This window comes from Mus pahari, chromosome 6, assembly GCF_900095145.1.
Source record: "Mus pahari chromosome 6, PAHARI_EIJ_v1.1, whole genome shotgun sequence".
Taxonomy (NCBI): Eukaryota; Metazoa; Chordata; class Mammalia; order Rodentia; family Muridae; genus Mus; species Mus pahari.
The window spans coordinates 87,643,892-87,667,602 of record NC_034595.1 but is presented as its reverse complement, the minus strand read 5'-3'; the positions used below and the strand labels follow the sequence as shown (position 1 = coordinate 87,667,602).

General features: G+C 52.4%; 1 protein-coding gene across 4 annotated transcripts in view; it reads left to right on the top strand.

The window, feature by feature from the left end:
- The window catches only part of Ephb2 (EPH receptor B2), a 119,479-nt gene that overhangs the window by 57,461 nt on the left and 38,307 nt on the right, over positions 1 to 23,711 (top strand). For all 4 annotated transcript variants that reach the window (XM_029539707.1, XM_021200806.2, XM_029539704.1 and 1 more), the window contains exons 3-4: positions 19,204 to 19,359; positions 20,904 to 21,239. In XM_029539707.1, coding sequence (XP_029395567.1) covers positions 19,204 to 19,359; positions 20,904 to 21,239 — 492 coding nt within the window. The remainder of the gene's footprint in view (positions 1 to 19,203; positions 19,360 to 20,903; positions 21,240 to 23,711) is intronic.

The following is a 23,711-nucleotide window of genomic DNA, read 5'->3' as shown; positions in this document are numbered from 1 at the left end:
GTGTGTGTCTGAGTGTCTGAGATTTGTGTGTGTGAGTGTGTGTCTGGGTGTCTGAGTGTGTGTGTGTGAGTGTGTCTGAGTGTCTGAGATTTGTGTGTGTGAGTGTGTGTCTGGGTGTCTGAGTGTGTGTGTGAGTGTGTCTGAGTGTCTGAGATTTGTGTGTGTGAGTGTGTGTCTGGGTGTCTGAGTGTGTCTGAGTGTGTGTCTGAGTGTCTGAGATTTGTGTGTGTGTGAGTGTGTGTATGAGTGTCTGTGTGAGTGTGCATCTGGGTGTCTGAGTGTGTGTGTCTGAGTGTCTGAGATTTGTGTCTCTGTGAGTGTGTGTCTGAGTGTCTGTATGAGTGTGTGTGTGAGTTTGTGTGTCTGAGTGTCTGAGATTTATGTGTGTGTGAGTGTGTGTCTGCATGTGTGTATTTGTGTGTGAGTGTGTGTCTGTATGTGTGTATTTGTGTATGAGTGTGTGTATGAATGTCTGTATGTGTGTGTGTGAGTGTGTGTGTGTGTGTGTTGATATCTGTTTGTTCTTTCTCCTTGTCTGGTGACTCTAAGCTCCCATGTAGGGACCTAAGTGATGTGTTACTGTGTAAGCAGCTAGTGTACCGGGGATTGGACCTAGGACCTCGGGTTTGCTAAGTGCTCTACCACTGAGCTACACCCATTGGGTCATCTTTTCTTCTTTTTAAGGTTTGTTTGTTTGTTTTTGTTTTTTCAAGACAAGATTTCTCTGTGTAGCTCTGGCTTTCTTGAAACTTGCTCTGTAGACCAAGCTAGCCTTGAACTCAAGAGATCCGCCTGCCTCTTCCAATTTTATTTCTTTTATGTGTTTTATGTGCTTCCTTGTATTTATATCTGTGTGCTACTGTGTACCTGCTGCTCACAGGGACAGGAAAGAGCATCAGATCCCCTGGAACTGGAATTACAGATTAATTGTCAGCCTCCGTGTTGGTGTAGGACTAAGCCTGGGACCTTTGCATGAAGAGCAAGTGTTCCTAACCACTGAGCTATCTCTCCAGACACCCTTCTTGGTCTTCTCCTTTCTTCGTTTGTTTGTTCGTTCGTTCCTCCCTCCCTTCCTTCCTTCCTTCCTTTCTCCCTCCCCCCACCTTCTTCTGCAAGCTATTGTGTGGATTCAAACCCGATTTACACAGCCAAGGAGAGCTGTAATCTTCTGGTCTTGAGTCTCCACCTCCTGGGCACCAAACTCAGTTTCTAACCTGCTGGAGCTTGAACTCAGGGTTTCCTATGTGCACACAAGGTGAGCTGAGCCGCATCCCAGATCCTGTTTTTACTCACGCTGTAGCCCAGGCTGGCCTTGAGCTTGTAATTCTGCCCTCTCAGCCTCCGAGTGGCTGAGAGTCCAGGTGTGCACCATCAGTCCTGGCTATAGGCGTGTCATTTCTGCTGAGTGAATGATTCCTTTAAGGAAAGACAGATGTTGTGAATGGCCGTTGTCGACTGAGTTCGTGCGCGCGCCCATGGTGCCTCCCACTTGCAATCTTAGTTTATTCTCTCTATGCAAAGCTCTGCTAGGGAGTGTCCCCACTTCACAGCTGAGAAAACCAAAGCTCTGGAGGTTCAAGCAACTCCCCCAAGGTCATTCAAAGGCAAAGGGCAGGGACACCAGGGTCTGTGACCCCCTAACATCTGCCCTGGTGTTTTAAAAGCAGGTGTCAATACCCCTTTCAGGACCAGAGAATCTTCTGAAGACCTTGGCTAGTAAAAGCTGAGGCTGGCTTTGAACCCCCAAAGTGCTGTTTCTTCTGCGGGGGTGCTCTCGGGTCCCCTAGGTGCTCACCAGGGCAGCAGGATGGCTATACCGTGTGACGGCAGGGTCCAGGGCAGAGAGCAGCCCAGGGAGAGGAGATCACAGGAAGAATCCATAGCCTATGAAAACAAACAAGGTGTCTCAGGCTTGTCAGCCCAGCATATGGGAGGCTGAGGCAGGAGATTTGCAAATTCAAGGCCAGCCCAATCTACCATACCACAAGACGATAACCGCTGTCTTCTGATATGTACCGCACATTTCCCAAACCCTCAGCAGTGTTTCCAGGGGTCTCCTGGGTAGTAACCGTCTTCTTGCTAACCTCAGGAAGGAAGCATTGTGTCCAATTTCCAGGTGGTAAAACTGAGGCCTGGGGAGGAGTGGTTAAGAGTGGAATGAGGCCAGTGTGCACACAGATAACCACTGCACTGAACTGTTGTTCTGTGGGGACAAGAGTCAAGCACAGTCTCAGGAAGGGCCTGATACTGCAGGTCCTAAGTCACCTCAGCCTTAAGTCCTCCGTCAGCTACAGAGGGTGCCAGGTCCTGTCCGGTCCCTCTGCTCTGTCTCCAGTGTGGTCTTCTGTCACTGTTTCCCATACTGAGCACAGGCTCTTGAGTCAGGTGTCTGGAAGTCCCTAGCCCTTCCCTCGTCCCTGTTGTTTGTTCCTGGCTACTCAGATGCGTAGAAGCCCCCCAGCGTCATCTGCTATAGATAGGACCAGTCTCATCAGGGCACTGTCATGATGGAAGGTGACAGCTGAGCATGGCCCAACCCAGCTGCACCCCCATCTCTTAAGTGACAAGCTAGCAGTGAGTGAGAGGAAGCAGTGTGACATCTGGTTCCTTTTAACCCCCTGCTCTGAGGACTGCGGAGATAGCTGAGCTGGTGACATGCTTTCTGTGCAAGCACGGGGACATGAGTTCAAGCCTCGGAGCCCACATAAAATGTCTGGAATGTGGCCTGGGAGATGGCTCAGCTGGTAAAGGCACTTGCCACCAAGCCTGACAACTTGAGTCCTAAACCCAGGATCTACTTGATGGAAGCAGAGAACAGACTCCTCCAAGTTGTCCTCTGACCTCCACACAGGTGCCACAGCATGTACACACACACACACACACACACACAGAGAGAGAGAGAGAGAGAGAGAGAGAGAGAGAGAGAGAGAGAGAGAGAGAGAGAATAAGTGCTTTTAAAGTTAATTAATTTAAAAAGCCAGTTGTGGAGGCAGGCATTTGTATCTCAGTACTAGAAAGGCAGGGTCAGGATTACCCCTGGGGTTCACTGACTAAACAGACTAGCCTAATTGACAAGTCCCAGGCAATTGAGAGATCCTGTATGCAAAAACAAACAACAACAACAAAAAACAAAGTGGAAAGTATCAAAAAGCCTCAGGAATGAGATTGTCCTTTGATCTCCATATGAATGTACACACATCTATATGGACTTCACACACACACACACACATGCAACCACACAAAAACAACACATATGTACATACACACACATACACACATACACATACACACACATGCACACATGCACACACATGCAACCACACAAAAACACATATGTACATACACACATACACACACATATACACACACACATGCAACCACACAAAAACATATCTGTACATACACATACACATACACACATACACACACATGCAACCACACAAAAACGCATATGTACATACGCACACATACATACACATACTATATGCACGCCCACACAAAAACACACATATGCACCTACACAAACATACATGCATGTATGCAGACATGTGCAAATACATTAACATACACAGAAGCAAGAAAAATAAACTCTGGCTCTGCCACTTGAGACTGGTAACACTGGGCAGGTGACTTCACTGTCTGCACCTGGGTTCCCTGTTGACAGACTATTCCAGCTTTCCTTTGAGACTCCGTGAGCTCATTCACACAAGGGCACTTAAGACATGGCCTGGCTCAGAGGGAGCCCCAAGCTTAAGCCACTATTTATCAGATTACAAACATTAAAGTACTAGTTATGACCTCTTGCAGCCAAAAAGGAAACTCTCTGAAACAGGGTTGCTGCCACGTCAGAGAACTCAAGGCAGGGCGGGCATTGCGATCCAGAGCTCACTAGGTGCTGAGCAGGTTCTCTCTGTGGGCTGTCGTTCACAAGTTGCTTCTCTGCTATTCAACCACAGTTTTCTTAAGGATTAGAGTCCCTCTCTGTGGGTGCTGAGCTAAGTGCTTGTCACGTTTACAGGGCTTTCAGAGCCGCTTTTAGGAACAATCGGCACCCGAGTTTTATAAGGACTGAGATAAGAGAGGGGTTTATGAGATTAGAAAGTTGTCATCGGCTCCCCACTTCAACGTTTGCTTCTTTCCGTTTCTTCCTCTTTTTACCAAACCATGGCACAGGCAGGGAACAGCGGGCCCCAGGCCCCATAAACACAATCTTCAAATAAAGGAGACATTTAGAGGCTGCTCAGCTGAGCCTCTGTTGAGTGGCGATTGCTGCAAAACACACAACTGGGCCATTTGTGGTCAGGTCTCTGGCTGCTGGCCTAAGATCACTTGCACTAAAATCCGCTGCCTCTGGCTTATAATTTTTAACTTTTGACCTTCTAAAACTGAGAAGATGTGGGCTTTCGGTGCTCACATGAGTGTTTGTAAGCAGAGTGCGTGCATGTGCGTGTGTGTGTGTGTGTGTGTGTGTGTGTGTGTGTGTGTGTGTAGTCATGTGTCCCTGTTTGTAAAAGTCAGAGGTCAACCTCAGGCATCATTCCTTGGGAGCTGTCCAGCTTGGTTTTGGAGACAAGGTCACTCACTTGTCTAGAACTTGACAACTAAGCTATGCTGACTGACTAGCAGGTCCTCATGGTTCCTCCTATGTCCACCTCCCCAACTAGGAATATAAGTGCATGCGACTATGCTTAGCTTTTTATATTTGAATTCTGGGTGATTGAACTTGGGTCTTCATACTTAGGTGTCAATCTCTTTACTTAGTGAGTTATCTCCCCAACCCTTCCTAGAAGCAGTTATATCTATCTATCTATCTATCTATCTATCTATCTATCTATCTATCTATCATACGTATCTGTGTGTATGGGTATATGCACAGGAGTATAGGTTCAATTTGGAATCCAGAAGAGGGCATCAGATTCCCTGGAGCTATATTTCCAGGTACTCAGTGCAGTTGTGAGCACTCCAGAGTAGGTGCTAGGAACTGCACTTCGGTTCCCTGCAAGAGGAATACCTGTTCTCAACCCCTGAGCCATCTCTCCAGCCACTCGAAGCAGGCTTTTAAGGAGCCATTTGTCCTAGAGAGTGTTTGCAGTCGGTTGAGACCGAAGGAGCCAGTGCAGAAGCATCCAGGCTACCAGGTCCTTGCTCCTTCATCCCAGTCAGAAGCCGAGCAGCCTCCTGCAGCCAGAGGGCTCCAGGATGGAGGGAGTCTCCTGGTGTCACCTGCTTGCCTTGTCCTATTGTCCCTCCAGTCCCAGCTTAGGGTTCTGACCACAGTGAAGATACAGCCGGGCGGTGGTGGTGCATGCCTTTAATCCCAGCACTTGGGAGGCAGAGGCAGGTGGATTTCTGAGTTTGAAGCCAGCCTGGTCTACAGAGTGAGTTTCAGGACAGTCAGGGCTACACAGAGAAACCCTGTCTCCAAAAAAAACAAAAAACAAACAAACAAACAAACAAAACTTAAGGAAGTGAAGATTCTCCCACTACGCTGTCTTCCAGGGCTACACCTTTGCTGGGCTGTTCCCTCTTTCCAGCACACGCGCGTGCGCACGCACACACACACACACCTTTCATTCCTTTGTCTTGCTTTATCTCAGGCCTGCTTAAGTGCCAGCCTTTCCTGGTAACAGCAACGTCCAAGGCCATCCCTGGCTGTGTATACCTGTAGTGCCCATACACGCATTCAGGCCTATGCATGTAATACAAGAAACCTTTAAAAGTACCTTTAAACCATCCTCTGGCATCCTGAAGCTACGCCTCCTGCCCTCAGCTTGGAATCCATGGAGCTCTGACTCCCAGGCCTAGAGCAGAGGCTGCAGGTTGAGTTAAAACCCTGTGTCCAGCCTCAGATGGAAGGCTCTCCTCTCCTTGTTCTCACCTATCCCTGGGATGTCTCCTCTCCCAGTGGGAGTATTAGTAGGCTGTTGGGTCAACCCATGAGAGTTCCTAACCAGTCACCGTTCTCTCAGGAGTGCCACCACAAGAAGAAACCTTACAGGTCCCCTTTCCATATAGGAACACAGAGACATAAAAAGAAGCTGAGTTGAGTGGCCTGAGGTCAGCAGTGGCCAGAGTTCAGAGCTGGATGGTGGCTCTCCAAAGTGCTATGTGTGGCCCTTATGTACTGTATCAGGCTCTGCCATATAGTAGGCGTTCAATAAATGGTGCTCAGTGGGACTTTGTTTAGTTATTTTTGAAGCAGGACTTCATATATCGTAGGAAGACTTGAATTCCTGATTCTCCTGCCTCCACCTCCTAAGTGCTGAGCTTATAGCTACATATCCACACCCACACCAAGGCAGGGGATCCAGGGCCCATGCATGGTAGGCAAGCACTCTCAGGGTTCAGCCTCGGACCCTTGGTCAGTTTTAATCAATAAAGACATAGATTTGTTACAGCAGGGGACAGGCCTCAGATGTGGGAAAAGGACAGTGGAGAGATATGGGGGAGGCTGGGAAGGCCTGAGACTCAAGCAGGAAGTCTGGGGTGTGAGGAGACTTCTGGGAAGTGAGCTGGGGGTGTCAGGCCTAGGACCCTGGCAAGGGATCACCACTGCCTTCCCCCGTGCCTAGAAGATAAAACTCCAGACCCCATCTCTGCACCACAAAGCCCTTTGTGACATAATGATCACCTCCATTTGAGTTCCTGTTCACAGGCCGTTCTCTGACCGCTCTGCTGTGCCTTACCCCCTCAGGCCTTTACACGATGTTATTCTCTCACACACTATTCTCTCTCTTCTGGCCTTGGCCAGCCCCTCTGTATTCGTTAACACCCTGTCCAAACGACCCTGCCTCTGCAGAGCCTTCCATGATGCTCCTAGCTGGTCATACTCACTGTCCCCTGCCAGACAGTGAGCCTCAAGGCTAGGTACTGTGGCTTATTTAGCTCTGTGGCTAGTTCCTTCTGCTGGGACAAGGGTAGCCATAAAGTGGTTCCTGGGAAAATCCTGTTCTGGTGTAGACCCAAGTCTCTGTTGGCTTGGAGGCCAGGGCCCGAGGAGATTAGAAGAATAACTCCTACTCCCCATGGGCTGAGATACGACAGTGCTCTAGGCTGGAAGGTCTGAGGACTCTGCAGGGTGTCTAGCGGACGCTGCTGGCAAGGTCAAAGGCTAGGGAGAGATGGCTACAGACAGAGCGCAAGCCTGCCACGTTCCGTCCACTGCCACTCAGTGGATTTCCTTCCCAGGAGCTCAGAGAGAATCCGTCTCCGCATCGGGAGGATGCTGGGCTGGCAATCCCTTCTGTTCTTAAGGCCTGCTACCTCTCCGGCATTTTCAGCAGCCTTTGGCTTGTGGTCAACTCAAACCCCTAGATCTTCTCCCAGGGATGGCTGCCAAGCCACATCGTGTACACTTGATTTATAGCACAGGTTCGATGAAACTGTTCATGTGCTCCAGAAGCCAACAGGAGTAGGGTGATGGTTTCTGTACCCCTAGGAGGGAGCCTCCACGTGAATGTGCATCTGTTCCCTCTCTCCCCGTTCCTGTTGTCTCACCCTTGTTCCCTGAGGTGCTCAAAGCTCAGGTTTTCATTAGCATCCAAGCAGACAAACCTTTCTGGAAGCAGAGGTTCCAGAAAGCACCCAAAAGAGACAGGAAGAGAAACAGGCAAGTGTGGAAGACTGAAGTCACTGCGTATGGCAGTTGTGTGCCCTGTGGATGGCATTGTATGACACTGAGCCTTGATTATCATCTGTAGAATGACTCATAGATTGACGAGTCTCAGGATCACTGGAACAAACGTTCCTGCTGGGAAGTCCCTTGTTCTCTCTGTCTGGACTCAAAGACTAAGAACAAATAGGTACTTAACACCCAGTACCCTCCAGCTTACATCCCTGACGTGAAAAAGAACCTACAACACCAAGGTTGGTCATATCTCGGTCATCTCTCCGTCCCCCCATTGCCATTTACTTATTTTCATTAACTTATCTTTGAGACAGTGACTGTGTATAGTCCAGGGTGGCCTTGAACTAGTGGCCAGACACCCAGATTCTGTGATTACAGACGTGAGCCACTGTACCCGACTGAGGCATTAACTTTTACTTATTTATTTTGATTCAGAGGTTCACAGAGCCTAGGTTAGCCTTGAACATGCTATGTAACCAAAATCATTGCCTTAAACTGGTCCTCCCTCCTCCCCCTTCCAAGCTCTGGGGTTACGGGCAAGGAACCTGCTACTCCTAACTTGTGGGTGCTTGGCATCAGCCTGAAGTCCTCCGGAGGGCTGGGTAGGCGCTCTACTAACCGAGCCGTATCCCTACTCCTGTTGGCGTGCTCTTGTCTTTTTCTTTTCGCTGCCGGGGTGGAACACAAGGCGCCGTGCACGCCCCGCAAGGACTCTCTCGCTATGCCGTGCCCCCCCCCCTCAGCCAAGATGTCGCCTTTTAAATGCTGTGGTTCCTCCAGCGATCGCCCCAGCACCCCTTTCCCAGCTCCCACGTCTCTGCCGTCACCATCACATCAGACACATTGTTTCCCCGCTCCCTGGTCTCATCCCTGTCTCACTTCCTAGATTTTCCCTTCCATGAGGGCAGGGTCCACAGCTCCTCACTCCAGCCCCAGCGCCTGCCCCAAGCTACACAGTATTGGGAATTTTAGAACACCCTAGTGGAGTCTCGGCAGGAAGGCGTGCATGCTCGGGAAGGCAGAAAGAGGTTTGTTTATTCTCCGTCATGAACAAAGTGTTGATCCCTTGCTGGGCCTCAGTTTCCCTCCTTGTCAAATGAGACTAAGGAGAGAAACTTCTCCTCCGAGTCCATCTGACAGGGGACAGAACACCTGCCAGGACTCTCTCTCACTCTGTCAATGTCACCACTGGCCTGGAAAAATAAAATAAAATAAAATAACCTCCACACACAGGCCAGGGCCTGTGAGCCGACACGCCCACCCCGGCCCCGTGACAGGGCCTGAAAAGGTGTGTAGCAGCTGCCTCCCTGGGTGTCCCGGGTTTGTTGGCTTAACTCAGTTCACCAAGCAGGTAAAAAAATTCCAGACATGTTCTCTGCTGACAGCTAATTGTGTCCTTTATTAATGAGCCTGGTTTGCTTGGGGCAGGGGTAGGAGAGAGGCCAACCCCAGTCCAGGGCTCCCTCAGGTGGGGCCAGGACCAGATTTCTGGATCCAGTCGCAGAGGGACTACTACAGGAGGTGACCCAGGGAGAGCCCTCCAGCTGGAGAGGGGAGGGAGCCTCCTTAGGATCCCCCCAGGCCCCAGCAGGGGTGACAGCGCCAACAGAGTGATGTAGGGACTTTGGAATCTGGTGGCCCAGGGTCTGGATTTCAGCGTGGCCACTGAGGTTCAGTGAGCCATACAAGGGATACTGACAGCTCTTCCGCCCACTCTGACACCATGTCTGGGACACCAGGCCCCATCTCTGTGACCCACCCTAACACCTGTCAATACAGCAGCCACATGTGCCTGGGGGCTTGGGGCTGCCCCTACCAGATGTGCCAAGCTTTCTGGACATATCCGGCTTCCCCTTGGGCACATGGTGATTATTATTTAACACTCAACGTTCCGGCAGACAGTGAGTCCCAACATTAGGCAGTACCAGTCCAGAGAGGCTTATCAACCAGAGAGTCTCTACCTGGGGGTGAAGGGGGACATCCAACCCTTCCCTTTCCTCAGAAGGATGTAGTGTGGCATGAACTCAGCGATAGCAGAGAGCGCACAGATCAGCATGTGCAAAGGCCCTGAGGCTGGAGGCGTGCTATGGGACTTGGGTCCATTGAGGAAGAGAAGAAGAGGGGGTTTTTGCTTTTTACTGCAGCTAAGGTGGGAGTTTTGGAAGTCCCTCAACAGAGCTTCCTGAGTTGCTTCCTGGTCTTTGGGATAGCTACTCCTCCATACACATCCCTACTTCTCCACACACCTTCACCCCTACCTCCACAGCCCCACCCCTACAACCACCCACAGCCTCACCCCTACCTCTACAACCCCGCCCCTACAACCACCCACAGCCTCACCCCTACCTCCACAGCCCCACCCCTACAACCACCCACAGCCTCACCCCTACCCCCCCAGCCTCACCCCTACTCCCACCTACAGCCCCACCCTTACCCCGAAGCCCCACCCCTACAACCATCCACAGCCTTACCCTTAGGACCACCTATAGTCCCATCTCTACTCCCATCCACAGCCCCCTTCTCCCCCCCCAACTACAGAGATCCAGCAGCAGCTCCTAAAAGTAGAAGGGAAGGAAGATGAGGGCAAATGCCAGACACATTGTCAGGAGGCTGCCGCACAGTTCTAAATCCCTTCTCTTCTGTCTCCTTTTCTCCACAGTGACTTACTAGGTGGCCTTGCTTAGGTAAGTTACTGGCCCTGCCTGGGTGGTGGAGTCTACAATCATAAAACACACTAGATACTTAGACAGCAGATCCTAAAAGGCTCTGTGAATTTGATTTCCCCAGACCTCCTACCTCTCCAGCATCACCTACCTCCCAAGGGCCTTGAACTTCATGCTTCAGCAACCCTGCACTATTTGGAGTTCCCTACACACACCATACCCTTTCCCACCCTGAGCCTCTGCAGAGCTGAGCCGTCTGCCTGCCAAGCCCTCTCCCCTCAGCAGACTCTGTTTAAGCAGACCTCTACCTTGGAGGATCTCTCTTCCAGGGCATACAATTTCTTGATGCTCCGAGGCAATTTCCCACAATCTCCAGCCCAGGATAGAAAGAATATGGAAGAAAGTGGATGCAGGGTTAGAGTCACCTTCCAGTCCAGCTGCAGCACAAACTGGCCAGATGTTCAGCCTCTGTTTTCTCATCTGTGAAATGGATATCTTTCCCACTCACAGGGTCAAGGTGAAGATGCATGGTGCCCTAAGCCCCTGTTCCCCAAACCTCTACCTGGTAGCTGCTAGGGTCCAGATCAGTCTACAGAGGGAAGGCACAGAGGGGTTACAAGGGTGATCCGGGTGGCCTGTGTGGCCCCAGATCCCTGGCACAGCTCCAGCTCTGTCCTCTCCCATAACCTTGCAGCCCAGGGGTTGTGAATGTTGTTCAGCCCTCCTGTCCATGGCTCCCTCCTCCACGAAGGCTGGTCAGCTTCTGCGCCAGAGCCTGCAGCAACCACAACCACACGGCCCTTAGAAATGTCCTTAATTGCTTCAGTGCGGGGAGTCACCCTGCAGGCAGATAATTAAAAAGTTCAGAGCTTGATTAATTGAGAGGAAATTGGAGGAATGGGGCTGCCGGCTGGGTGGGTAGGAGCTCTGGCCTCTTGGTGGGGAGCTGGGATATCTTGAAGGGAGGCAGGCTGTCAGGGACCAGGGGCCTGACACAGGGTCCAGGAACTGGAAAAAAAACTGAGCTGCCAAATGCCCCCAGCCACCTATGGACGCTGCGGGAGCCCGTGTCTCACTTTCCCAGACACGATGATCACTGTCCCTTCATGTCACCACAGAGAACAGCACTCCAGGACACACTAGCCGTCAGACTTGGGGGCAGACACTCAAGGGGAGCTGATACAGGGTGCTGAGTCTGTGTCAGGTGGCTCAGGGGCTGCCCTCAAGAGGCTCCAACTGGGCAGGGCAAGAAGGTGGGGTTCTTCAAAGCCAATTGTCAGGGGTGTGGAAGGGGATTTGGGGGATCCAGAGTAGACCAAAGACCCTAGTCCACAGGTAAGCTAGCTAGCCTTAGGCATAAGTCTCTACCTTCCAGGGCTATAATCACCCCCCGGACCCTTGGCTATAAGTGACATTTTACAGGACACTTCCTGTCCTCAGTTTTCTCACTTCTAAAATGGTGACACCGATAGCCAGGCCTGGTGGTCTCAAGCTGTAATCCCAGTTGCTTGGAAGTTTATGGCAGGGAGGTTATAAGGTTAAGGCCTATCTGGGCTGGGGAGTGAGTCTTAAAAAGACACAATAAAACCAGGGATATGGATCAGTGGCAAGAGCGCTTGCCTGGTGTGTGAAGGTTCAAACCTCGGTCCTGCAAGAAAGAAAGAAAGTGTCACCTCCTTGTATCCAGGGCAGTCGTGAGTCATGTGTAGCTGGACATGTTCCCGTCCAGCCCCAGGTGCAGCTGGGCCCTCAGGGACATCAAGCATGCTTCTCTGACTACCAGAAACTTAAGTGTGACTTCACAATAGTGTCGAAGGACCCAACTGGGCATTCTGCCTGACTTGTCCCAGAGAACTGAGTACTGCAGCCGGTATGAGCCGGTGAGTTGCAAGTGGGTGGTCACCGATCCTAAACCTGATGTCACAACCAGAAACACTATTCCAGGAAAACCTTTCTCGGCATAAAATTACACAGAACGCCCCGTTGAATGCCCTTCGGGGGATACACGCAAGGTGCGTGTGAACATGAATGAATGTCGTGTTCAGACTTGGGTCTCAGGATCTCATTGCCTCTATGCAAATATTCGACAGTCTGAACTCGGAAACCCTTCTGAGCCTGAAGTGTTTCTGGCAAGGGCACCCCTGCCTCCGTCATGGCGGCGAGCGCCGTTTTACACTCTCCACAGTTCCAGCATCGTCCCAGGGTCTGCACTGCTCATTTCATCTCCTCCGAGAGAGTCAAGGCCCGAATTGTCAGTATCCTCACTGCTGCTTCACAAAACTAAGGCCCAAAGAGGTGAGGTAATGCGCCTGAGGTCACACAGTTAACTAGGGATTGGACCAGACCGGTACCAACTTGACGGTCCATGCCCCAGTTCAAACTCATCAGAGCGTGGAGAGGGAAGGCCTTTTCCAGTGTCACCCGGAGCCTTCCGTGCCTCCCCCAGAATGAAACTCTTTCCAAGCGCCCCTCCCCCAACCCACCCAGAACATCAGGCCTGACTAAGCACTTGATTCCAAATGGCATCAGTCATCTTTGGGACTGAACCAGCATCCCCCGAAGAAGGGGCAGAAGCGGCAGACCAGCCACCAAGGATCACTTGGTGCCAATTAGCAGACCCACCATGCCAGGCCCAGATGGAGCCCTGCCTCGACCGGCTTGGGCCTTACTTGGTCAATTATCACCTATCCCCGGAGCCCAGGGGGCAGGCGGGGAGAAAATCTGTTTCCTTACAATCCCCCTCCCGTCTCCGGCTGGCTGCCATCCGCGCTCCTGGCCAAGCACTCCGGGCAACTGCAGAAGGCAGGAGCAGACTGGCTGCCTGGACAGAAGTCCTGGGCTGGAGGGCAGAGCCCTGCCTCTGTCTTGCTGGGTGACTGTCCTCAGTAAGGTAGTCTCCAACCCTGGCATTTGACACTTGACCTTGTGATGGTTTTCTTGACTGGTGGTATTTGTGCACAAGGATTCAGAATTACTCAAAGGAGAAGTCTAACCCTGACATTTTCTAGCTATGTGACCTTACGGTGGCCAGTCACCCCTTTGAGCCTAAGTTTCTTTGGTTTTCTTTATGACAAGGTTTCTTTATGTAACCCCGGCTGTCCTGGAACTCACATTGTAGACCAGGCTGGCCTCGAACAAAGGAATTTGCATGTCTCTGCCTCCTAAGGGCTGGGATTAAAGGCATGAGCCACCTCTGCCCAGCCCCTGTGTGTGTGTGTGTGTGTGTGTGTGTGTGTGTGTGTGTGTGTGTGTGTGTTGGGGTGTTCCTGCCAAGGCATTCATTTGGGGAGGTCAAAAGACAATCTGCTGGGATTGAGTCTATCCTTCCACCATGTGGGTACCAGGGATCAACATGGATGTTAGATGTCTTACTCACTAAGCCATTTGCTGCCCCCAGTTTCCTTTTCTATAAAATCCAAACGATAAATTTACCAACATTGGTGCACAATGACAATGAATCAAGTGAGAGAATCCAGGCCATGCCACTCTGTGCACTGACCCAGCCCAGGGAAGGTTCTGGAAAGTGGCAGTTCTGCTGTTACAGCTTACTGGGGGGCTTTGAGTCCCTGATGTTCCAAAGAGAACAGGCCCTGAGTTCAGGCACTTGGTGTGTGTCCTTCCATCTGACCCTTGGGAGCTACTCATCCTTCTAGTGGAATCCACTGGAACACCTACTATGTGCCAGGTGCTGAGGCTCAGCCCTTCCCCATCAACCACTCACCAGCCAGTAGACCATGTCATCTCACCCAGTGGGACTGGCCCTGGTTTGTACCAGGGAGCTTAGAAGAGCCAGCTGTGCACGCCTCTAGCAGCACAGAGGCCCTGACCTCAGGCCTGTCACACAGAATGTGTTCTTGCGGAAGCCCGCACAATACAGGGACACAAGTGTGAGCCGAGCTTCTCACTTGCTAACCAGCTGGTTGGTGTAGCAGTCACCATTGGAAGTAGAACAGGTCTGTGTTGGCTGGAGGCCTGAGCTGGCAACTGGGCAGAGATGGAGGGAGGGGCTACGGGAGATGCCCTCAGGAGAAAGGAGCAGGTTGTGCAGGCCAGGGTACCAAAGGGCCTGTGAATAGATGGGAGGTGGCCAGCAGAACTGGAGAAGTGTCTGATGGGAGCAGGAGCAGAGATGTGGCTCTGTTGGTAGAATGTTTGCCAATCATGCACACAGTGCCGAATAAATCAGGTATGGAGGCACACACACAGCATAATCCTATCACTCAGGAGGTAGGTGCAGGAGGATTAGAAGTTCAAGGTCATCTTCAGCTACAAGGTGAGTTCTAAACCTGGACTACAGGAGAAAAACAAAGTAAGTGTCCAATGGGACTGCGAGCCCTCCTGAGGACTGTCCAATGGGACTGCGAGCCCTCCCTACTGGCCTCAGACTTTGAGTCCCCCCATTGGGGACTCAAGACTTTGAATTTAAGAACTAGAAAAAAAAAATCTGGTCATCTTAGCAGACAGGATCAGAAGACAGAGAGAGCCAGCAGCAGGCATGAGTCTGCACACTGAAGTGGTCTGATGGGTCATGAAGATGCTGGTGGTCCGGCATCTCTCCCTGCGGCGTCTCAGCCCTGTGAAGCATTCTCCGTCCAGCCAACCACCACCCACACCTCCTGGGGTCCCTCTGGGGCTGGAAGTGTTTGTTGCACCTCCAGCACAGGGAAGGGATCACATGTGCATGCGCGCGCGCGCGCACACACACACACACACACACACACACACACACACACGGGACCTGCAAGACCCCGGTCTGCTTTCTAATGCTGGCACAAACTGAGGGTCACTGAAGGGAAGCAGAATCCAAGGCAGGGGCCAGCACTGTTTTGGTGTTTTAACAGTAGTCTAGCTGACCTTTCTAAATCAGTAACCTTTGAGTAGATTAGCCGGGGCACCAGGCAGGGGGTACAGTTTAGCAGATGACTGGAAGTGAAGCTACTGGCAGGAACCACTGGCGGGAGCCCTCTGGAGGCTGGGGTGGTAGGAAGCCTCCAGGAGACACTTGGAGTTGACCCCCCGGGCCTAGTGGATTTATTCTGAGTTAAACAGTGTTTAGCCCACCGAGGTAGTGTCCAGCAGATCCCCGTGTTAACCGTGGAGGGCTGGCAGGGACAAAGGTTGGGCAGGGAGATCCCTGGGCACTGGGCACGTTGACATGCTTGCTCCGTACCCAGGCCTCATCTTCCTGAGCTGTTGCATGTGACATCCAAGGGTTGGGGGATAAGGGCCAGCCCAGACCTCTCTCTCTTGGGGGTTCAGGGGAGAAGAGGGAACTAAGTCTTAAGAGCTTTGTCTGTCCCCTTTTCCCCTGAGCCTCAGTTTCCCCAAATGCCAACAGAAGTCCTGAGCTGGTGTTCTTCCCAGTGCTCATTCATCCATCCCAGAGACTGCCAAGACCTCTAAGATAAACAGCCCAGCTGGGCACATAGATTCCTAAGAAAGCCATTAAGACACTCGGGAAGACTTCCTGGAGTAGGTACCGTTGACCCAATGACCACGGGAGGGCAGCCTAAGCGACGAGGGCAGGAAGCATGGTGTGGGCCCCACGGGTGAATGAGTATAGACAGGTGGACATCAAGGCAGGAGAGATGGGCAGGACCTAGCGTGAGGTCTACAGGGGCCCTGAAGAGCTTGAGCTCCCCGGGGTGGCATCTGAAATAGCAGCTGCACAGGGAGGCATTGAGCACACACCTCCGAATTTTCCTGCCCAGAAGGACACACGCAGGGGTTTTAGTGCCTTCCTGGGGCCATGCAAACACTGCCACAGTCCATTTCAGCATGTTCTCGTGGCCCCCAAAGTCAGACTGTTATCCATTAGCAGGCTTCCCATTCTCCCCTGTCAGCCGCACATCGACTTCCTGTCTCTTCAGATGTATCTCTCATGCGCCTATTTCCTATAAATGGAATCCTACTTTTGTGACCGGCTTCATTGAGAGAGTACAATGTTTTCAAGGTCCCCCGGTGCGAGCGCATACTGGGGGCTCCGTTCCTTTTTGCAGCCAAATAATATTCCATTGTCTGCCTCTGTGCCTCTTTCAGTAACATAGAACAACTTTGTATTTTAGAAAGCCGGCTGGGAGAGATTGGGCAGGAGGAGGCCAGATGGCCCTGCGATGCCAAGGAGTGGGTGGGAAGAGCTTTCTAGATGCCTGAAGGGGTGGGAGCTGGCCAAGAAGAGGCAGGCATGGGACCCTGCTGCGGAGGGAAGACCTGGTAATTGTGTGGCTACAGGGGGTGGGACGAGAGGAGGTGCAGGCAGGGAAGAAGAGGGGGTGGTCTTGGGGACTGGATGGAGAGTGAAGTGACCCCCCCCCGGCTGAAGGGGACCGGGTTTGAGGAAGTTGAGGGACTGGGGGTGGCTGGCGAAGAGGTGACAGGGGGAGCCGGCTAGGGTCGGGGTGGTCCAGGACATGCTAGCCCAGCACAGCAGCTGGGAAGAAGGTCCAGATGGAGGGCTGGCATGGCACAGAGAGGAGAGAGCAGCCACCTGCCAGGCAGCTGGGAACTGGCCAGCAGATGGAGCAGGCACTGAGAGTTGTACATGCTCCGATGAGGAAGCCAGGAAGAACCCAAGCTTGGGGCCAAATCCTCTGGTATCGGCAGGACAGTCCTAGACCCTCCCACAAGCCCCCAATGCAGAGAAGGACACAAACTCCGAGAGGCTAACCCTGGGCCGGTGCCAGTCCGCAGCCGCTACGGCTGGATAGCCTCAGATCCCTGGGCCATGCCAAGATGGTGGCCCTATCTTGGTCCACAGCAGTGAGGACTGATGACGGAGGAGGAGTCGCGTCCACAAAGCCAGAACTGCAAAGATGCCCAGAGTAGCAACTGTTGATCCATCTGCTTCTCCGCTAAGACTTGGGGACTGTGGGTGAGAAAGGAAGTCACTCTGGGCTCTTAAGGCTGGGTGCGAACAGACGAGGCCTCCAAGACAGATGGCCTGGGGCCGAACCCCCCTCTGCTGCCAAAGCCAGGTCCTGGGACAGTGGCTTTCCCTGTTCATGCTTTAACTCCCTGTCTGGATGCAGAGGAGGCAGAGTGACGGCTAGCTCAGGCTCAGTAAGTTTCCAAAGATTAGAATGGCCAAATCCTAGGACAGAGCTAACTCCAGGGAACTCAGAACTGTTTGCTGTATGCATGTTGGTTGGGAGCACATACCCCACCCCACACCCCATACCCCATACCCCACACCCACACACTACACCTCTACCCCAACTCTACCGTAGGATTGCTCTGTCACTGGAGCTGCCGAAGCCTGATTATGTGTGATGAAGTCCTTTCTAACCCCTTGTGGTCCTACAGAGCCTCGTAGGGATAGCATGAGCCACGGTGGCCAATGATTAGCTTGGCTACCAACTTTGCTGACCTGTGTCCTGGAAGCAAGCGGGAGAGGCAGGCCTGAGAGGGGCTGTTTTCTGACGCCCGTAGGGAGTTGTGCTGGGCTTGGTACTGAGCAGATCCCCCTCCCCGGCCCCCCACCTCCTGTCTCCTGTGCTTCGTTCCCTGGAACTTCACAGCCACATTGTGTGGCTGGAAATGTTTGACCACCGAGGACACTGTAGCTCAGAGAGGTCAGCTACGACATCCACGGTCACTCAGCAGCTTGGCTTTGAACGGGTAACTGTGTATCTATATAAGGATTGTTCCTTCATGCAACAGGGAGCCGGCAGATGGCTCTCAGCAGCACTAAATGCTGTTTTACAGACACGGAAGTCACACTACACACCCAGGATTCAGCAGGCGGCCAGCTCCCTATAAACCATGTTCACTGCCATCCCAAGTTCATATTCTCTGAAGCTCTCTTCCCACTGAAGCATTTATGCAGCTCTTGCTGGATACCAGCTTCTAAGCTTAGGCAGATAGGGCAAGCAACAGTTAATGAGGTGCGCCTTCAGTTCTGGGGCAGCTAAGAAAATGGCCAGGAAACCCTGTATGTACATGGGTAATTATGTCAGGAGGGTGAATTTGGGGTCTGTCTCGGGCCCCAGGAAAGGCGAGATCTCTAACTGGGAGGCTCAGCCAGGGAAAGATGTGTTGCTAAGACTAGGACTTGAAAGGTAAACTGGAAAGGCTGTCTGTATACAAGGAAATGGATGTTCAGAGAGGTACAGTCAGCTGCTAAAAGTCACACAGCACCTCGGTACACTAGCAGCCTTTCATCCCAGAGAGCTTTTCCTCTGAAGTTCTTTTCCCTCCACTTCTTCACATAGACAGAGGCTGAGAGAGCACGGCCCAACCACCGACCTCTGGATTGGAACCCATCCACACTCTCTGGCTGCCTGCAGTAGAACCTAACCCATGCATGCCCTGGCTGCAAGGCCGCTTGCTCATCCAGAGTGGGAGAACCCAGACTGCTAGGTGCGGCCTGAGATGTAGACACTGCCCCCTCAGGCTGAGCTTGGTACTGCAAGCCCTCCCCCCCCCCCTTTTTTTTGACTAAACTTTACATGGTGCATAGCCTGGTATGGGCTTGTGTCAGGCATCACGTGTGCATGTATAGAATGCTCGCCTCAGACCCAGATAGAGCTCTGTGACTCCAGAAGTTTCCTTGGCCTGTACCAGGTCACTCACGGTATGGTCTGACTGCCCAGCACTCTATATCAAATCATGTCTGTAATCTAGAGCCCAGTTACCTGGTTACAGCTAACCAGGTTGGGAATCTAGACTCCATCAAGCCTCTCCAGGCTGAGGCACAGATGGGCCAGCACAATGAAGGGTGATTGCTGAGGGCGCTGAACTCACCACAGGCAACTTCAGGGACAAACATAAACAGGTCTAATAGAATCCCTGGGCCAGAGCCAGGCTGCCAAGCTGGACCTGAGACTCCAGAACGGCTAGGGGTGTCTCCTTGTACTACAGCCTCTCTCTGTCTTGCCTGGGCCCTTTGGTGACCCTCCCTGTGTTCTTTCCCAGGTTGTCCATCAGGAACCTTCAAGGCCAACCAAGGGGATGAAGCCTGCACCCACTGTCCCATCAACAGCCGCACCACCTCCGAGGGTGCCACCAACTGTGTATGCCGCAACGGCTACTACAGGGCCGACCTGGACCCCTTAGACATGCCTTGCACAAGTATGTCTTCTCCTGCCCCACCCCCAGTCGACCCACAGGAAGGCTTAGAGCAAGGGGAATGGCCACAGAGCAGCCGAGCGCCTTGGGGAGGGAACAGAAATCTGGTTCTGGGTTGGCATGTGGCCTGCGCCCCTTCCACTCAGTCATGTGAAGATAGAGTCAAGGTCTTGACTCACAGAGGGAAGTGAGTGGCTTGGTGGAAGTGCCACTCAGTGTCTGAGCTGAGCAATGTTCTATCACCTACCTCAGTCAGGGATGACACTCACAGAGCTGACCCCAGTGACTTAGACATACAGACCTGTTCTGTCATGTTAAAGGGCTCGGAAAGGTGACTTCATGATGGCCTCTAAGGCATGTGCCTTTCCCCATAAGGTCAATTCTAATACTGCAGTACACACACACACACACACACACACACACACACACACATCCACACACACAAGGCAGCAGAAAGGAGAAAAGGTCGTGATGTGGCCATCTATCTCCATACATAACTCCAGAGATCTTGGGGGAGGGTGGCTCAGTGGGTAAGGCCACTTGCTCTACAACATGAGGATCTGAGTTCAAATCCCTGGCACCCACATAAGAGGCCAGACACCGGCGGTGGAGGGAGTAGAGACTGACTGATCCTAGGAGCTAGCTAGCCAGCCAGCCTTGTGGAATAGTGAGCTTCTGGTCAGTGGGAGACCCTGCCTCAAAGCGAGGCAGAGGGTGATAGAGGAAGATATCCCTTGCTCTGACACCCACATGCTCACATGCATGCAACACACTACACACTCACATGCCACACATGCTCATACTCACATGTATGCACCCATATACACATCCATGTGCACACACACACACACACACTCCCGTGCATGCAACATACCTACACCCTCACATGCATGCAACACACCTACACACTCACATGCTACACATGCTCATACCCACATGTGTGTACCACAGTCATGTACACACATATACCACACTCCGATGCAACACATACACATACTCGCACGCATGCACACACGTAAGATATCCTACTCAACAACTTCTGCTCTTGGTCAGTGACTGGCACTCAATCACAAAGGCTGGGGAGTGTCGTCTTTCAGATAGACACATCCCCTGGGCTCTGGTATAGAGGGAAAGGGCCAGCAAGATGGCTCCCTGAGTGAAGGGCTTACCCCGAAAGCCCGGTGACCTGATGTCAATCAGCATAACCCACCTAAAAGCAGAAGGAAAGAAGCAACTTCACAAAGGTGTCCCTGGTCTCTACTTACTGGAGCACAACACACAGGAAGGAAGGTGGGAGGGAGGGAACCTGTTAGCGTGCAGGTGTCACCCCAAACTTGAAAACAGTTCCCAGGAACAAATACTGAAGAGGCTGGGACCTGGGGAAAGCAGATGCTGACACACAGCAAGACAACATATTTTAGAAGCTTCTTTGGGAAGATGGAAAGATTTAGAGGAAGCCTTTTGGGGGGCCAGGGCTGGGGAAGACAGAGGGCACTGAATGGAGGTAGTACCCACAGCCACCACTGACACTCCTGTCCCCTCCCTAGCCATCCCCTCTGCGCCCCAGGCCGTGATCTCCAGCGTCAACGAGACGTCCCTCATGCTCGAGTGGACCCCGCCCCGAGACTCAGGGGGTCGTGAGGATCTCGTTTACAACATCATCTGCAAGAGCTGTGGCTCGGGCCGGGGTGCGTGCACGCGCTGCGGGGACAACGTGCAGTACGCGCCCCGCCAGCTGGGCCTGACTGAGCCGCGCATCTACATCAGTGACCTGCTGGCACACACGCAGTACACCTTCGAGATCCAGGCTGTGAACGGCGTGACCGACCAGAGTCCCTTCTCACCTCAGTTCGCCTCTGTGAATATCACCACCAACCAAGCAGGTGAGCCCCACGGGGACATGGAGAGGGGACTGTCACTCTGTGCTATTCCATGCCCTAGGGCAATAGTGTCCATCTCTTACCCTAGCACTGGGGAGACTGAAGCAAGGGAATCATGAATTTGAGAGCAGCGTGGGCTAAATAGCTAAATAGCTAAAGTCTCCAAAAATCAACAGTTTTGCCTGGGGCTGGGGCTCAGTAGTAGTATTTGCCTAGCATGTATAAGACCTGGATTTGATTTTTTTTAAAGGAAGGTTTGCCTGTGATTCAACACTCCCAGGGGTTATTCACTTTGCTAAATAGTGAGTTCTTCCCCCGCAGAGCCACAAGTGACAGAAGAGAAGCAGGCCACACCTCAGCTTATTCTTCATGGGGAATCCACAGGGATCTCTGAGGCAGGGGTTCAGGCCAAGCCAGGAAGGCTTCCTGAAGGAGGTGGGCTGCTGGGACTGTAGTCTGTAGAACTAAGGGAATTCAGGAAAGAGATGGAGGATACCTTAGGGAAGAAGGAGGAACTGCTGCATCCCTAGGCTCCCTGCTGACAGCCAAAGTCAGGTCACAAGCCAGGGAGAGTGACTGAGGCAAAGAGGTCTCTATGCTAGAGCGACCGACCGTGGGTCTGGTGATTATGGGTCTCTGTCAGAACATGTGGCCCTGTCATTCCATATGTTTGTGGAACTGTCTCTACGATATCTGCCTGGGGCCCTGCAGCTCATTTACATGTTTATTTGTGAGCTTATATCTATTCAGCCCTTGGGGAAAGGAGGAACTTGAATGTGGCTCTGCTGGCTGTTTTTAATGTCTGAGAAGGAGTATGCTTCTCATGGGACCATGGGATGTAACTGACTAAAGATGTTAAGTGGAGTGTACTAGTCAGCTACTGTAGTGGTAATGCTAAGTAACAAATGTACCCCACATCCAACAGTTTAGAACAGTGAACTACTATAAGAACGTGGCGCCATCCTTAGATTGGGGATAGACTGGAGACTTAGAGAATCTCAGAAGCTAGAGCTGTTGGCCAAGATACCCAGCAGCCCACAGGGGTCCAATGGTGAGTCCCTCTAGCTTGAGACAACTCAGCTGGAGCCCTTGCTTCAGAAGAGGAAGCAGCCAATGCTTTTCAAGTAGGAAACGGCAGAAAGGGAACTTCTGGGGCTTTTCTGGGGCTCTAGGGGCCTCTCCAGCATCTACTGGACGCCCAAGGTGAGGGAGAGCTGTTGTTGAGAGCATAGGTGCTTAGCTGCAAAGGGTGAGGGCTGCTGAGATGGGTCCCCCCCCTGTCTAAAGCTGGACGTGCTCAGAGAACAGGAGGGAGGGGAGGGGCTCTTGGGAGAAGGGGGTAGGGGGCATCCTCAGGAATGAAACAGAGAAGAAGGGGCTGGGAAATGACTCAGGCAAAGTACTAACTGTAGAGGCAGGCGACTAAGCGAAGCTGTACAAGCTTCTAATCCCAGTGCTGGGAGACAGAAACAGGAGGATTCCTGGAGTTCACTGGCCAAGCAGTCTAGGCTGCAGTCAATGAAAGAGCCTGTCTCAGATGGACAGTACCTAACAAATGACCCAAGGTCACCTTCTGACCTCCACACATGCGCTCACCCAAGGGCTCACATAAATGGAAGGATGAAGGAGTTGGAGCAGAAGACCTGGTTTTCCATCCTAGCTCTGACGTTCGTTTGCTTGCTATGTCCTTAGTGTAATGGTCAGCTACTACTGCGTGAGCGCTGTGTAACAAAACCATCCCAACGCTCAGTAGGCGGGCATAGTGTTTGTGTTCTCGTTCACTGTGGGACCCTGTCGGTCACTGGCTCCTCTTGTGGGGCCCACTATGCTAGTCTGACCTCCATGGTGTAGGCTCTCTCCGGTCTTTGTTGTGACTCGTCACCCTCCCAGGCTCACCTTCCCTGCTTGGTGAAGGGTGAGCATGCAGCAGGAGCCACACTGTACCTGCAGCTACCCAGACCTCAGTAGTCACAGCAAGTCCACGTCCAAGGCCCGCACTGATGGGGCGGGAGGTGTGTCCTGCCTGCAGAGACTGGGCCCTGCTCTTCCTGGGCAAAGAACTGAAGGCTGAGGCTTCTGTCAGACCCAGGAAGTCTTCGTCATTTGGGTCTCGGTTTCCCCAACTATGCACTGCTAGGAGCAGACTGGAGATTTTCAGAGCACAGACTCCTGGTCTGCATCCAGGCCTACTGAGGCAGAGTCTGGGAGTAGGGTCTGAGGATTATCTTGTTAGACAAATCTGAGAAACTTGAGCCCAACTCAGCCCAAGTCGCTTTGAACTCTTGGCCTCACCCCATTTCCCACTTTTCTCTGTCCCAAGCCCTCTGAAGAGTACATCTCACAGCCCAGCTAGGAGCTGGGCAGCCACACACACACACACACGCACACACACACACACACATGCACGCACGCACACACACACACACACACACACACGCACACACACACGCACGCACGCACGCGCGCGCGCACACA